This window comes from Bos taurus, chromosome 13, assembly GCF_002263795.3.
Source record: "Bos taurus isolate L1 Dominette 01449 registration number 42190680 breed Hereford chromosome 13, ARS-UCD2.0, whole genome shotgun sequence".
Taxonomy (NCBI): domain Eukaryota; kingdom Metazoa; phylum Chordata; class Mammalia; order Artiodactyla; family Bovidae; genus Bos; species Bos taurus.
In genome coordinates, this window is record NC_037340.1 from 40,039,549 (window position 1) to 40,052,520 (window position 12,972).

General features: G+C 42.7%; 1 protein-coding gene across 3 annotated transcripts in view; it reads right to left on the reverse strand.

Moving 5' to 3' along the window:
• The window catches only part of RALGAPA2 (Ral GTPase activating protein catalytic subunit alpha 2), a 278,035-nt gene that overhangs the window by 139,008 nt on the left and 126,055 nt on the right, over positions 1-12,972 (reverse strand). For all 3 annotated transcript variants that reach the window (XM_025001044.2, XM_025001043.2, XM_025001040.2), the window contains 3 exons: positions 10,641-10,834; positions 9,440-9,538; positions 9,053-9,208 (listed from right to left, as the gene is read on the reverse strand). In XM_025001044.2, the coding sequence (XP_024856812.1) occupies positions 9,053-9,208; positions 9,440-9,538; positions 10,641-10,834 (449 nt within the window). The remainder of the gene's footprint in view (positions 1-9,052; positions 9,209-9,439; positions 9,539-10,640; positions 10,835-12,972) is intronic.

Genomic DNA, 12,972 nt, shown 5'->3' on the forward strand with positions numbered 1-12,972 from the left:
GAAAAGAGAAGGAAAAAGCCCCGCAGTCTGTTGTTTTGGTACAGTTATCTATCTTAAGTCTCCATGGCCATTGAGAAGCTGAACCAAGTTATAACAGAATGTTCTTTGATGAAACTTGACTAATCTATGGCTTGTCCACTCTCACGAAACCCTATGGGAAACACTCAGGAACCAGTGGATGCCACCTAATACAAGACTGACTCTGTGATACAGACATTTCATCATTTGGGGTCTGGACAACAAACACACAGTAGGAATTATTATTAACTTAAGGATATACGTCAGGAGACGACGGACACACACCAACTATCCTTGTAAATATTTACTCTTCTGTCAAACCTACAACTTGAAGGTTTTGTTTATTGCTACAGCAAACCCTTTTTCCAGTAAAATACCACTCAATTTGACTAATGTAAATTCAAACTAACAGGAATTATATTTTTAGGAAAGTAGAAGTTTGCTTTTAAGCATCTAATTACTTTCCAAAAACAAACACTAACAAAATGGGCTAAGGCAACATAAAATAACTGAGACTTTTAGAAGTTCTAGCTTAATAACTGTAAATAAATCTACAATTTGCTTGAATTCCGACAGGATTAGAGAACACCTTCTCTCACGTGGAGAGAAAATGTGCCTGGAAGCCTTTCCCGTACATTTCTACTTCCCAACAGGTGAGAATTCTTTGGGGACACCCCTGGGTGTACCCTCTGACACATTTGCTGAGTCTGTCCTGGTGCTGCAGTGTGCATGGTGAGGAGGGGGTCCCATCCTGCCCTGCTCCCACTTTTTCTCAATCCATCACCTTGTTTTCCTGAACCAATGCTTGCTTTGAGAAAAAAAATGAACACAGTGCCAGGAGATCCTGCCTTCTCGGGGCACTTAGCATTCAGCCCTACACCCCACTGGGCTGCGATATTCCATACACAAAACACAGAACATACATGCACACAAGTATATAAATACACAGGGCTTCCCCTGGTGGCTCAGTGGTAAAGAATCTGCCTGCCAATGCAGGAGACACAGGTTCAATCCCTGTGAAGGGAAGATCCCCTGGAGAGGAAATGGTAACGCACGTCAGTATTCTTATAGGGATAATCCCATGGACAGAGGAGTCTGGTAGGCTATGGTCCATGGGGTTGCAAAAGAGATGGACATGATTTAGTGATTAAAACAGCAACAACAAACAATATAAATACACACACATACATGTATACACACATATAAATAAACTCACACACACACATAAATCCTGACCAGGTCCTCATCCCCTCGCCTGTTTCTGTGCCTCTTGTCATCAGCCCTCCTGGCCATGGTCCACCCCACACAACCACTGAACCCTAAGCTTCCTAACACGCTTGTGCTCAGCTCCCCATTATCCGTTGGATGAACTCAGCTTGGAACAAGGCTCTCTCCAGTGCTGCCTGGAGCCACGTCCACATGTCATGTCCACGCACACATCGGGCACTAGATCAAAACCACCTTGGCTGTTGCTCCTTCAACATGCCCTGAGAAATCCCATCCTGCTTGTCCTCCCACCATCCTTGGAAGTCCTGATGGATGCCCATTCCCCGTGAGCTGTTTCCAAACCAGCCGATGTCTAGGGGTGTTCAGCACGGTCCCATCTCTGCAGTGTGGGCATAGCTCAGGCAGCCCTTTGCATAAGAGGATGGATGTTACAGACACTCATTGTCTGTGGGTCTCGTACCACCAGATACACCCTCAGAACCACGCTGGTCTTTACTATGGTGGGGAAAAGTGCTCAACGGGAAAAGGTCATTGAAGCTTTTACTGTATTGAGGAAAGGACGACATGGCCCTAATAATAAACTGCCCAATTATAAATCAGAGGACCCAGTAATGCTCAAGGAAGGGCCTCTGAAGTCCTGGGGCCCCCTCATCCACTTGACTGCCTGTGGTGGGCAAGGTCCCCATGGCCGGTGGGGGACAGAGCTCAATCTAGAGCCCAGGTCTGGGAGTTCCCAGTATGAGGCTTGGTATCCATTAAAGTCAAATGCTGAATATAATCTAAAGCCATCTGAAATCCTGGAGTCTTGGAATATACATTTTCCCATTCTTAAAAACCTTAGGAAGAAGGCCTCCAATTCATCTTATTTCACTCATTGTAACAAACCTACAATTTAAAAAAAATTGTCTTTTGATGAAGCTTTTAAGATAGCCTTCTAAAGTTCCTCTACTGACACACATCAAGGTTATTATTTAACCTTCCCAACATTAGCTGGACCTTTAACTTTATAAATATGCACTTTATCCTGCTGGCACCAAGTTAAAATCCCATAAATTCAAACCTGGGTAACAATCACTCCCTGTACAGAATAAGAACTTTAGAGATGTATTAGAACTATTTCCTTGGATAGGAGATAAGTTAGGTCTCCAATCTGACATGTTAATTCTTCACTTTTTCTAAAACTGAACATTCACTGATGTTTTGCTGTAAATATATTTATAAATTTATGTATAGCTCACATACACAGTTCTAGTTATGTCTAAATTTCCAGCGAAGAACGGTTCTTTGTCTGAGAAAAGGTGATGCAATCATTACGTATCGCTGCATGATACAGGCTGTCTGGGGTTATTAGAAGAAGCAGGTATGGCCAATTTACAAATATCACCCCTGCACCTTGCTTTCAGGGCTCACTGCTGAGCCTCATGCTCACCGAGGGGCCCTTTGGGATCTCCTTACAAATGACTGTTTATTATTATATTATTCCATCATGTATCTCATGAGAGGAGGCTGTAACATCCGTTAAGAAAATCAGGAACTGTTGTGACTTCCATGATAGAATATTCCTTTGTGCGTGATGTTTAAAACTATGTTTTCTTTAGCACTGGTAAGGAAAACATGCACTAAAACGTACAGCAGAGTGAAAGCAAAAACGTTCCTAAAACAAGTTAAATACTCTTGGCTACAAAACAAATTAGCGGGGGGCAAGGTGGGGGAGAAGGAAATGCTTCCAGTGCTTTTAGCACCTGAAACACCGAGCCACGTGGATCCCACACCACTGGTGCCTCCCAGGACCTCACCGGGGGATCCAGGTTCTTACAAACGAAAGATTTCCTATGCTGAGTCTGAGACAACAGGGGTTTCTATCAGGGCATTAGCGGGCTCACAGACTGGCTAGAGGACCCAGGGGGCAACTCTGCCCAGCCAGGCACCCAGCCACTGGGGTGCGGCCCCAGCAGGGTCTGGCTGCCAGCGATGGAGGGGCCGGAGCGATGCAGGCTGCCCCACCTGCCATCTAGAGCCACACGGGGCCCCTGCTGGGCTGGAACATGGCTGGATGTCAACTGGCCGCCAGGGTGTCCAGCCCTCTAGCAGCGATCCCACAGCGGGCACGTGCTGCCTGGGGTGAGAAGTGCCTGGAAAGGGAGCCAATGGCCAGGACACATGAGAAACATCCAGGTCACAAAGGTCAGTGGACACGTCATTTCTCATATCTGACCCACAGCAGGGGAAGTGATTGTTTCTCAGTTCAGTCGCTCAGTCATGTCCGAATCTTTGCGACTTCATGGACTGCAGCACGCCAGGCCTCCTTGTCCATCAATAACTCCTAGAGCTTACTCAAACGCATGTCCATTGAGTTGGTGATGCCATCCAACCATCTCATTCTCTGTTGTCCCCTTCTCCTCCTGCCTTCAATCTTTCCCAGCACCAGGGTCTTTTCTAATGAGTCAGTTCTTCGCATCAGGTGGCCAAAGTATTGGAGTTTCAGCTTCAACATCAGTCCTTCCAATGAATATTCCGGACTTATTTCCTTTAGGATTGACTGGTTGGATCTCCTTGCAGTCCAAGTGACTTGCAAGAGTCTTCTCCAACACCACAGTTCAAGAGCATCAATTCTTTGGCACTCAGCTTTATTTATAGTCCAACTCTCACATCCATACTACATTCTGAAATTCCAGGATGCCTAGTGACAGGTTTTAGTCAAATGGTTATGTCCCAAAGTAAGAGAATATATGGATGAAGGGGAAAAAAAAAAACAAAAAACAACCCAATACCCTAACACATCAGAAAAATAAAATGGGCTCATCTGGCCGAGGGGCTGCCCTGCCCTCCTCGGTATCCTTAGTGTCACCGCGAGGGTCTGTGCTCACCAAGTGCAGTGGCGGCCTCGAACTGAGTGCCTTCCTCAGTCTACCCCCTCAAAGTCTCCCAGGGGCCCCCTCAGGGCGGCGCTACAATCATATGCAGGTTAGGGGGCCAAGGTGCAAGGAGGTCGGATCACTTATCTACTCAGAGGGACACCAAGCCTGGAGCACAGGCTGGGAGCCCAGGCTCCTAACTGTCACCCCTTATACTGCATCCTGACTTCACATAGCGAGGGCCCAGAGCTGCAGCAGACTTTGCTAAATCTATTTCCCCACCTGGGAGTGGCCTCGTGCTTTTTGGTTTGTTACCAAATATGATAACACGACTTCCCTGGTGGCTCAGTGGTAAAGAATCTGCCTGCAAATGCAGGTTTGATCCCTGGCTCAGGAATATCCCCTGGAGGAGGGCATGGAGGCCCATTCTAGTATTCTTGCCTGGAGAACCCCACAGACAAAGGAGCCTGGTGGGCTATAGTCCATGGGGTTGCAAAGAGTCGGACACGACTGAGCGACTGAGCACACATGCACAGTAACGCAATATCATAGATGAAAACGACAAAGACCCTCATTTCCCAAAATTTCTATATGCAAATTTGCAACCATAATTGCACTGATGTAAGCTCCACATTTAAAGGCGAATTTAACTTTGATGTATTTAACAGACAAATTGCATTAAGACCTTCAATCTGTAAGTCATTGTTAAAAAATAGTTTACTTAAATTTTAAGCAAAGAAAACTTTCCAGTCTTTGATATATGTTCTTAGAAACATAAAAATAACATTCCTTTCCTCAACTGTCCTTTTTCATTTCACACATATTGATCTGTCCATCTGTTTTAAATAATGATGAAATTAATAGGAACTGTTTTTAATAAATCCAAACCCTAGCTCCTTTCATGTCCACATATTCAGAGGGGGAGACTGAGGTGAAAAAGCTGCTTAAGTATTAGGACAGACGAAGCAGAACCGGGAACAGCTTTGGAAGAGAAGCTGGTGAGGGACCGGGTGGGAGCAAGGGAGGGTATTGCAGGCAGGGATGGGAGTAGGGGTCCCAGGGAGGAGGACTCTGAGTGGCAGGCAGGACTGAGGGCAAAGCCCAGGTGAAACAAGACAGGAGGAGGGACGTGGTCGAGGCCCGTTTGTTTGCCCAGCGTGTGCGGCGTTGAATCCATGGGAGAGACAGACCCTGCTGAATAAGCCAGGCTTCCCGAGAGCTCTCACAGCCCTTCTTATGTGTGGCGTTGGGCAAATGCCCTCAATATCTTTTGAGCCTTAGCTATTTATACAGTGGGTCATGATATTTGTCTAACTGAACTGCAGAGAAGAATCGATGGACAACATCACGAGTTCCCAGTCCCGGGTCTGGCACTGCAGTGGTGCGGAGATGGCGACCCTCCACCTCCCTCAGCCCAGAGCAGCAGGCCAGAGGGAAGCCAGCGAGAAGACCCCCTGCACAACCAGTCCAGGCAGTCCCAGAGCCTCCCTGAATCTTACTCTTAATGTATAGTCATTTTTGAAAGTCTTTACCATCTTAATTATTTTCTAAATCAGCAACAGGATCCATTTTTTCTTAAAAAATTCATAGTCAAGGAAAAACAAAGCTATTTCAAAGCATTTTCTCCATCACACCAATAAACCATAAACTCCAGCTACACACATCTTACTGTGGGACATGTCACTCAACAAGGCCATGGTTTTATCTACGTAACTGTTGAGTAACTGGTCCAAACAATATTAAAAGCAGTTGGTTTGGAATGTGCTACATTTTGAATTCTGGCTGTTTGGTATATGTATTCCAATTACTTTTTTAGAATACAGAAATGACTGTATTTGTTTATGTAACTAATTTGCTATTACATTACATGAAACTGCTATTTTATATGGCTGTAACACAGCACATCATCAGAGAGATATTTTACAATTTTTTTTAACAAAAGAAATCTTCCATTTCTGTAAGTGCTCTTATGTTTGGAAACAAAAAAAGATTTTTTAACATTTTAGACCTTATTTCTAATTCCACACTTTCTGTCACTACTGACATGGTTTTGCTACTCTCCGATATGGGAAAGCATCTGTAACTTGGGCCAGGCCATAGCACCAAGCTCCCCAGGGAACTGGGTCTCCCAGGAAACTTCCAAGGCTCTGGTTGGCCACTATCGTGCAGACAAGAGTGCCACCCAGAGGTGAGAGGAAGAAATTCACCTTGGATTTTATTTGGAAGACAAAACTAACCTGCTAAAAATCTAAAAATGATTAGCTAGTACTTATTTCATTAAAAACTAAGGAATATTTTTTTACAAGGTTCTCTCTGCAAGAAAGAAGCTGTCTAGCGCCAGGCTACATAAAAGCACAGCACTTTGAAAACTCTTACAAGACAGAAAGTCCAAGTCACAGGTGCACAGTTTGTCAATTAAGAAATTGAATTTAACTGTATTCTTTATAGTACATGCTTTATTTGCTTTTTATAATTAATATAACATGTGTTTCCAGAAGTCATAGAAGTTCTGGAGCAACCACCATGACCTATTTAGACATGTGGACCAAAAGTTAAACTAATTACCAGAGACATTTCTTACTTAAATGAGAAAAGTTTCCTTCATTAGAAAGCCTTCTGCATAACGTACTTCTGGCAAAGGAATAAAGTTTATTTAGAGTAATTCTGTTTGGCAGACAGTCATCACTTCTCAAACATATACCAATAATTGTTAAGGTTACAGCAAAATAGTCAATTCTATGAAACATAAAAACATGAGCTTCTAACGGTGGAAACAAAAGGCTGATTATAAAATAGAGATTTACGATATCCCTGTTCTCTCTTAGAAGTCTGGATGGTGGGATTACTACTAGCAGTGGGCCATCATTTAAGATTTATGTATTTTAAAATGAACTACAAAAGATCAAACTTGACCAAAAATAAGGCATATATTAAAGTGTTAAAATTTTACATATAAACTTTGAAAACTCTTTTTTCTACCCTGCAAAATCCCATTTTTGAAATAATGTTAGGGGTTCTCAAATGTTATACAGATCTCATCTCATTTTACTGTTTCATTTTTACTCCAACACGCTTTAAAATAGAAAGGATTCTAAACACACCTATTTACATGACTTTCTGGAAAACTCATTCTAGAAATACTAAGTGTTTACAGCTGACTTCAAAGTTATTTGTATTAAATTCTACAAAGAATTCTACAGAGATTGTACAGCTGATTATCATTTCCAAGTAGATGTTTTTCCTGCAAAGCTTAGCAAAATACGGCTTTAAGGTACAGGGTTGTTAACTGCACCTTGCTCTCTTGGTTCTGTCACTGAGGGATCTCATTAATATCTGTGAGTTAATTTTCTTTCCTATTTTTACCCTTTATCTTCCACATGCCCTGAGTTGCATCATTCTATAAAACATGCTTTCATCCGCAATGATGGCTGCAACATATCTGAGCAAGGAGTACAAACAAGTCTACTTACACATCCCTATTTCTACGTGCACCTAAGTCCAACCTGCTCTACAGATGTCCAGTGCACGCTGCTGGAAATGTAGTGAATATGACAGAGACAACACAGTAGGACAGTATGGCTGTTTATTACTTTGGGGGGAGAAGCTTAGTGACTAAAGCTCGAAGAGTTTAGCAGGGAATGTTTCACAAGGGTTTTAAACAGGGCCCAAGGCAAGGCTGGCAAATTTGGAGAAGGACCTCTTACATGTATCAAAAGGTTTGTGTGTCTGCATCATATATTCAAAGCATCACATAAAGACAGAAAGGATGGCTACTCGGTAGTTCACAAATGACTCTAGTTCACTGATAAGTATTATCAGTTTAAAGGGTAAATTCTGAAACATTCCCAAACCTATAATCAGTCAAGAGGAAGTGAAGTAAAAGTCGCTCAGTTATGTCTGACTGTTTGCAACCCCATGGACGATACAGTCCATGGAATTCTCTAGGCCAGAATACTGGAGTGGGTAGCCTATCCCTTCTCCAGCAGATCTTCCTGACCCAGGACTTGAACCAGGGTCTCCTGCACTGCAGGCAGATTCTTTATCAACTGAGTCATCAGGAAAGCCCAGTCAAGCTATCAGTCAAGAGGACCTGGTGCTAAAATTAAATGCCTTCACATTTCTTAAACTATTCCCTTTCCTTTTCGCCACCTCCAATGCTACCATCTTAGTTCTTGCCATTAAAAAAAAAAACAAAAACAAAGCTATATTTGTTTAATCACTTCCTCATTAATCGCCAGGCCCAATGTCCTACTCTGTCTTAGCACTGTCACATTTCTAAACCCATCCTCCAAGTAAAGTCCAGGACAATCTCAAGCTTCACACATCAATCACGTCACCTGCCTGCTTGATATTCAGATAGTAGGTCGAGAGTCAGTGGTCCCACCCCCTTCCCTGTCCTCCGCCCACAAGCAGGGGGCTTCTAAAAGGAGGAAGGCCAGAGGCTACAGCCTGGTGACTGGTGGCTCCTTTGGCCCTTCTGTTTCAACTTAACCACCAATCACATTTCTTTAAGAGGAATTACTTCCCCTTCAAGAGATGTCAGAAACCATAATTTAAAGTGAGGTCATTCTCGAGAACATCCTAACTCCTAAAACAGTAGCTTTCAAACATTTCTAAATGACCAAAGTCATTTTCTTCATAACAATATCTAATGTAGAACCCCAGCAAAAAGATGAGTGAGATGAGTATTTCTGAGGCTGACAACAGGCAGAGATTAGATCACACAGAACTGGACAGGCCACAGAGTTCAAATTCGGCTGGTGAAATACAGAGTCAGTGGGGAGAAGCAGCAGCCTGGATGAGACATGTCGGACTCATTCCTGAAAGGCCACTGGTGCTGCTGCATGTGAAAGACTCGAAGCTACGGAGAATTTCAACCCTCAGGGGTACTCTGACAAACCCCAGTTTCACCTGCAGAAACACAGCACGTACAATGGAGGCCTCACAGATACCTGGTCCTCGCTGGTCAGTCCCAGGTGCATGACGAGGTAAAAATGCACCAGGAAGTCTGAGTTGGGCAGGACGTCCTGGCGCCGGGTCATCATGGAGCAGATCAGCTTATAGGCTTGCAGTTTGCCTTCCTTATAATCGTCAGGCATCGTCGTCGCCTGCCAAGGAGACGTTCAGAGATTTAATCAACCCCAGATGCAGATGCATTTTGTCCTTTCATTTACTTCTCCGTTGTCCACAAAGTTGTTTATGGAGATGTGGGAAGCGCTGGCTTGAGTAAGACCCAGCCTGTCTTCAAAACATGCAGTCTTGGGCAATTACATTTTTTAAACTCAATTTCAGAAAGGAAGGGGAAATTACAATAAAGGAATAAACACATATTCACTTGCCTTAAATAGCCATGATGCAAACATTCTGAGCGGTGGGATCAAGGCAGGAGGAGATGGAGAAGACTGGTTATCCAGGCTTATTGCCAGGTTATCCCGTATCTATGATTCGAAACGAGGAGAATTTTAGGCAAGATAATACATGGTTTATCCCAATGACACGTCAATATCATGCTCCACGGTCAAACAGCTGCTGTCAATTAAATTTCTGTAAGTTGAGTGAAAAGCTACAGCATTTACAAGTATTTCTTTTATCATGAGATCTACTGTCTTTTTGAATTGTGTGCTGGCTTTAGATCTAATACAAAACTAGGGCATTGTTCGGAGAAGGCAATGGCACCCCACTCCAGTACTCTTGCCTGGAAAATCCCATGGACGGAGGAGCCTGGTGGGCTGCAGTCCATGGGGTCGCTGAGAGTCGGACACGACTGAGCGACTTCACTTTCTCTTTTCACTTTCATGCATTGGAGAAGGAAATGGCAACCCACTCCAGTGTTCTTGCCTGCAGAATCCCAGGGACAGGGAAGCCTGATGGGCTGCCATCTCTGGGGTCACACAGAGTCGGACACGACTGAAGTGACTTAGCATAGGGCATTGTTATTCCTTCAATCTTAATGCTTGCAGAGGTCATCCTGAACTTCAAGTGATAAGGAATGGTTTCATGAGTTATACTCTATAAACACAAATCACATTTTTGAAAAAAGAAAAAAAGTACTAACATGGGGAAAACGTATATTGTAAACAAAAACCAACCCTAGAATGAAAATTGTATGTATTCTTTTACAAACAAAGGACAAGAGATTGTACTGTTACAAAAATTATCCTCAGAAATAAGATTATATACTAATAATGGCTTTCCATGTGGACGGTGAGGTTAAATTTCTTAGCATTTCTCTACATTCAAATTCTGTACAATAAGACCAGTACTGCTTTTATAAAGAGAGTAACTACAACTATTGTATAATATCCCATTCTTTGATATCCTATAGTAATAGTTTATTTATGCATTAAATAGCTTTTAGACATATATAAAATGACCAAACTATAAGTATTTTTTATTTTTTGATCACCAAACATACTTTGTCTCAGTATCTAAATTCTTGGTCCAGAATGTGTTCAAAAGTTACATGCAACACAGTTTTTAGGTTAAGTGACAAATCAATGTTACCATACTAGAATGAAAGGTAACAGTAGCAGGACATACCTTTGCTAGCTTGTACCAGAGTTCATAGAGATAGCCAAACACCCTGGCATGGATTTTGGGTGACTGGATATTATTCACATCTCCAAGGATTCCCAAGATTCTTCGCCACAACACAGCGGCTGAGTCTGGGTGCCAACCAGTGAGGGTCCCCCCAGCAATTATACTGCAGTCATCAGCAAGGCATTCGCTGCTGTCTGTGAGGTAAAACGTGTGTTAACACAATTTTTCTTTCATTGTTACAGCCTTTTATCTTTAATGCAAATGACCTATGCTTGAACATGTATGCAAATTCAGAGTAAAACAATTCGGAATAAAAGAATTGAGACGAGGTGTGAAATGGCTGACAACTTGGAAGGACAGGAAAGTGAGATTGATGAGGAAATGTCAGATGACTCTGATTCTTCCAACTAAAAGGGTGACAACCCAGAGATGACGAGACAGTTCCTGGAGACCCTGAGAAGGTCTTCATAAGCAGTGGAGAGGAAGGAGAACTTGAGTAGGATGCGGCGGGAGCATGGTCATGAGAAAAAGTGGCCAGGACTGCCTCGAGGCAGGAGTGACATCTGTGGTGTTTGTCACTGTTAACTCAGGTGTGTGGGACGTATAATTTGCTTATAACAAGTTTTATCCTTCTTGGATTCAAGGAGCTGTAAGAAATGTGTACGATCATATAGCTGTCACATACACCACCTCCATAACTGACATGAAACTTGCTCTTCATTCCACCAGGGCCCCTGTGCAGTTGGTCCCCTCCCCGAACCTCTGTTCCAGACAACCACTGCCATTTCCTATCCTTACAGCATTGCCTTTTCCAGAATGTCAGATAAATGGAGTCCTTTAGCAAGTAACTTTTCCATCTGGTATCTTTCACTTAGCATAAGGCATTTATTTGAGAGATTCATCCATGGGGTTGTGTATCCATAGGTGTCATAGTTTATCCATTCACCTGATGAAGGACACTGGATAGTTTCTGGTTTTGGTTTGATTAGGCCTAAAGCTACAAATGTGTACAGGCTTTTGTGTGAACATATATTTATCCTTCTCACCTGAATCACAAAATGGTATGTGATATTTCTTCTCCTTTAAGTGGACTGCATGTTCCTCAATGCCTGAGAAAGGAGTGTGTCCTCATATGTCTGAAAGTCTTGGTTCCCTGACTGGTAAATTCATAGCTTGGCTGGGTATAGAATTCTGTGTTGGAAAAGCTTTGCTTATTTTCCTACAGTTCCCTTTATAATCTTAGATTCAAAAATAATTCTGATAATTGAAACATTCGTGTGAAAAATTATTGACTCTGGAGAGCTTCAACATATCTGGAACAGGTTGAAAAAGACAGCTTCTCTTTTATTTGAAGCTTTAGTAAAGCTAGGAATTGTCCTCTACTTTTATAAATCTATTAGAATTAACCTGTTGAATTGTTTTTAATTTTTATGTTGTTTTTATTGCTTCATTCCCTTTTTCACTCCCAGTATTTCTTCCTCGATCAATCTTGCCTATTTGCCTATTTTATTAGTGTCTTTAAAGAGTGCTCTTTGCTTTTTCTATTGCTTTGTAGTACATGTACAGAAGCGGATTTAAAAAAAGATACTAACAAACATCCACCACCGTAGAGCATCATTCCAGGTGCATGTGCTGTTGGGGTGTTTCAGGTCTAACCACAGAAACGGAAGCACAGTCTACGGATGCGAGGAATTCAAGGGGAGGAAGGCCCGGGCAAATCCGCGGCCAGCTCTAGATGCTTCCTGCACTGTGCCCGAGAGAGCCGCTAACAGCTTATTATCTTTATTATGCAAAGAGCACAAGACCCTGAGGCACAAGATTTCATAAGGATGGTATGTGTGTCATGGAAAGGCCTTCCCAAAACCAGGAGCACTGTTTCTTCTTAGAGCAAAACATCAGTATTTCCCACATCAGTATCATAAATATACTCAGACATCCTGGAATGTGAAATCAAGTGGGCCTTAGGAAGCATCACTACGAACAAAGCTAGTAGAGGTGATGGAATTCCAGTTGAGCTATTTCAAATCCTGAAAGATGATGCTGTGAAAGTGCTGCACTCAATATGCCAGCAAATTTGGAAAACTCAGCAGTGGCCACAGGACTGGAAAAGGTCAGTTTTCATCCCAATCCCTAAGAAAGGCAATGCCAAAGAATGCTCAAACTATGGCACAATTGCACTCATCTCACACGCTAGTAAAGTAATGCTTAAAATACTCCAAGCCAGGCTTCAGCAATACATGAACCGTGAACTTCCAGATGTTCAAGCTGGTTTTAGAAAAGACAGAGGAACCAGAGATCAAATTGCCAACATTTGCTGGATCATGGAAAAAGC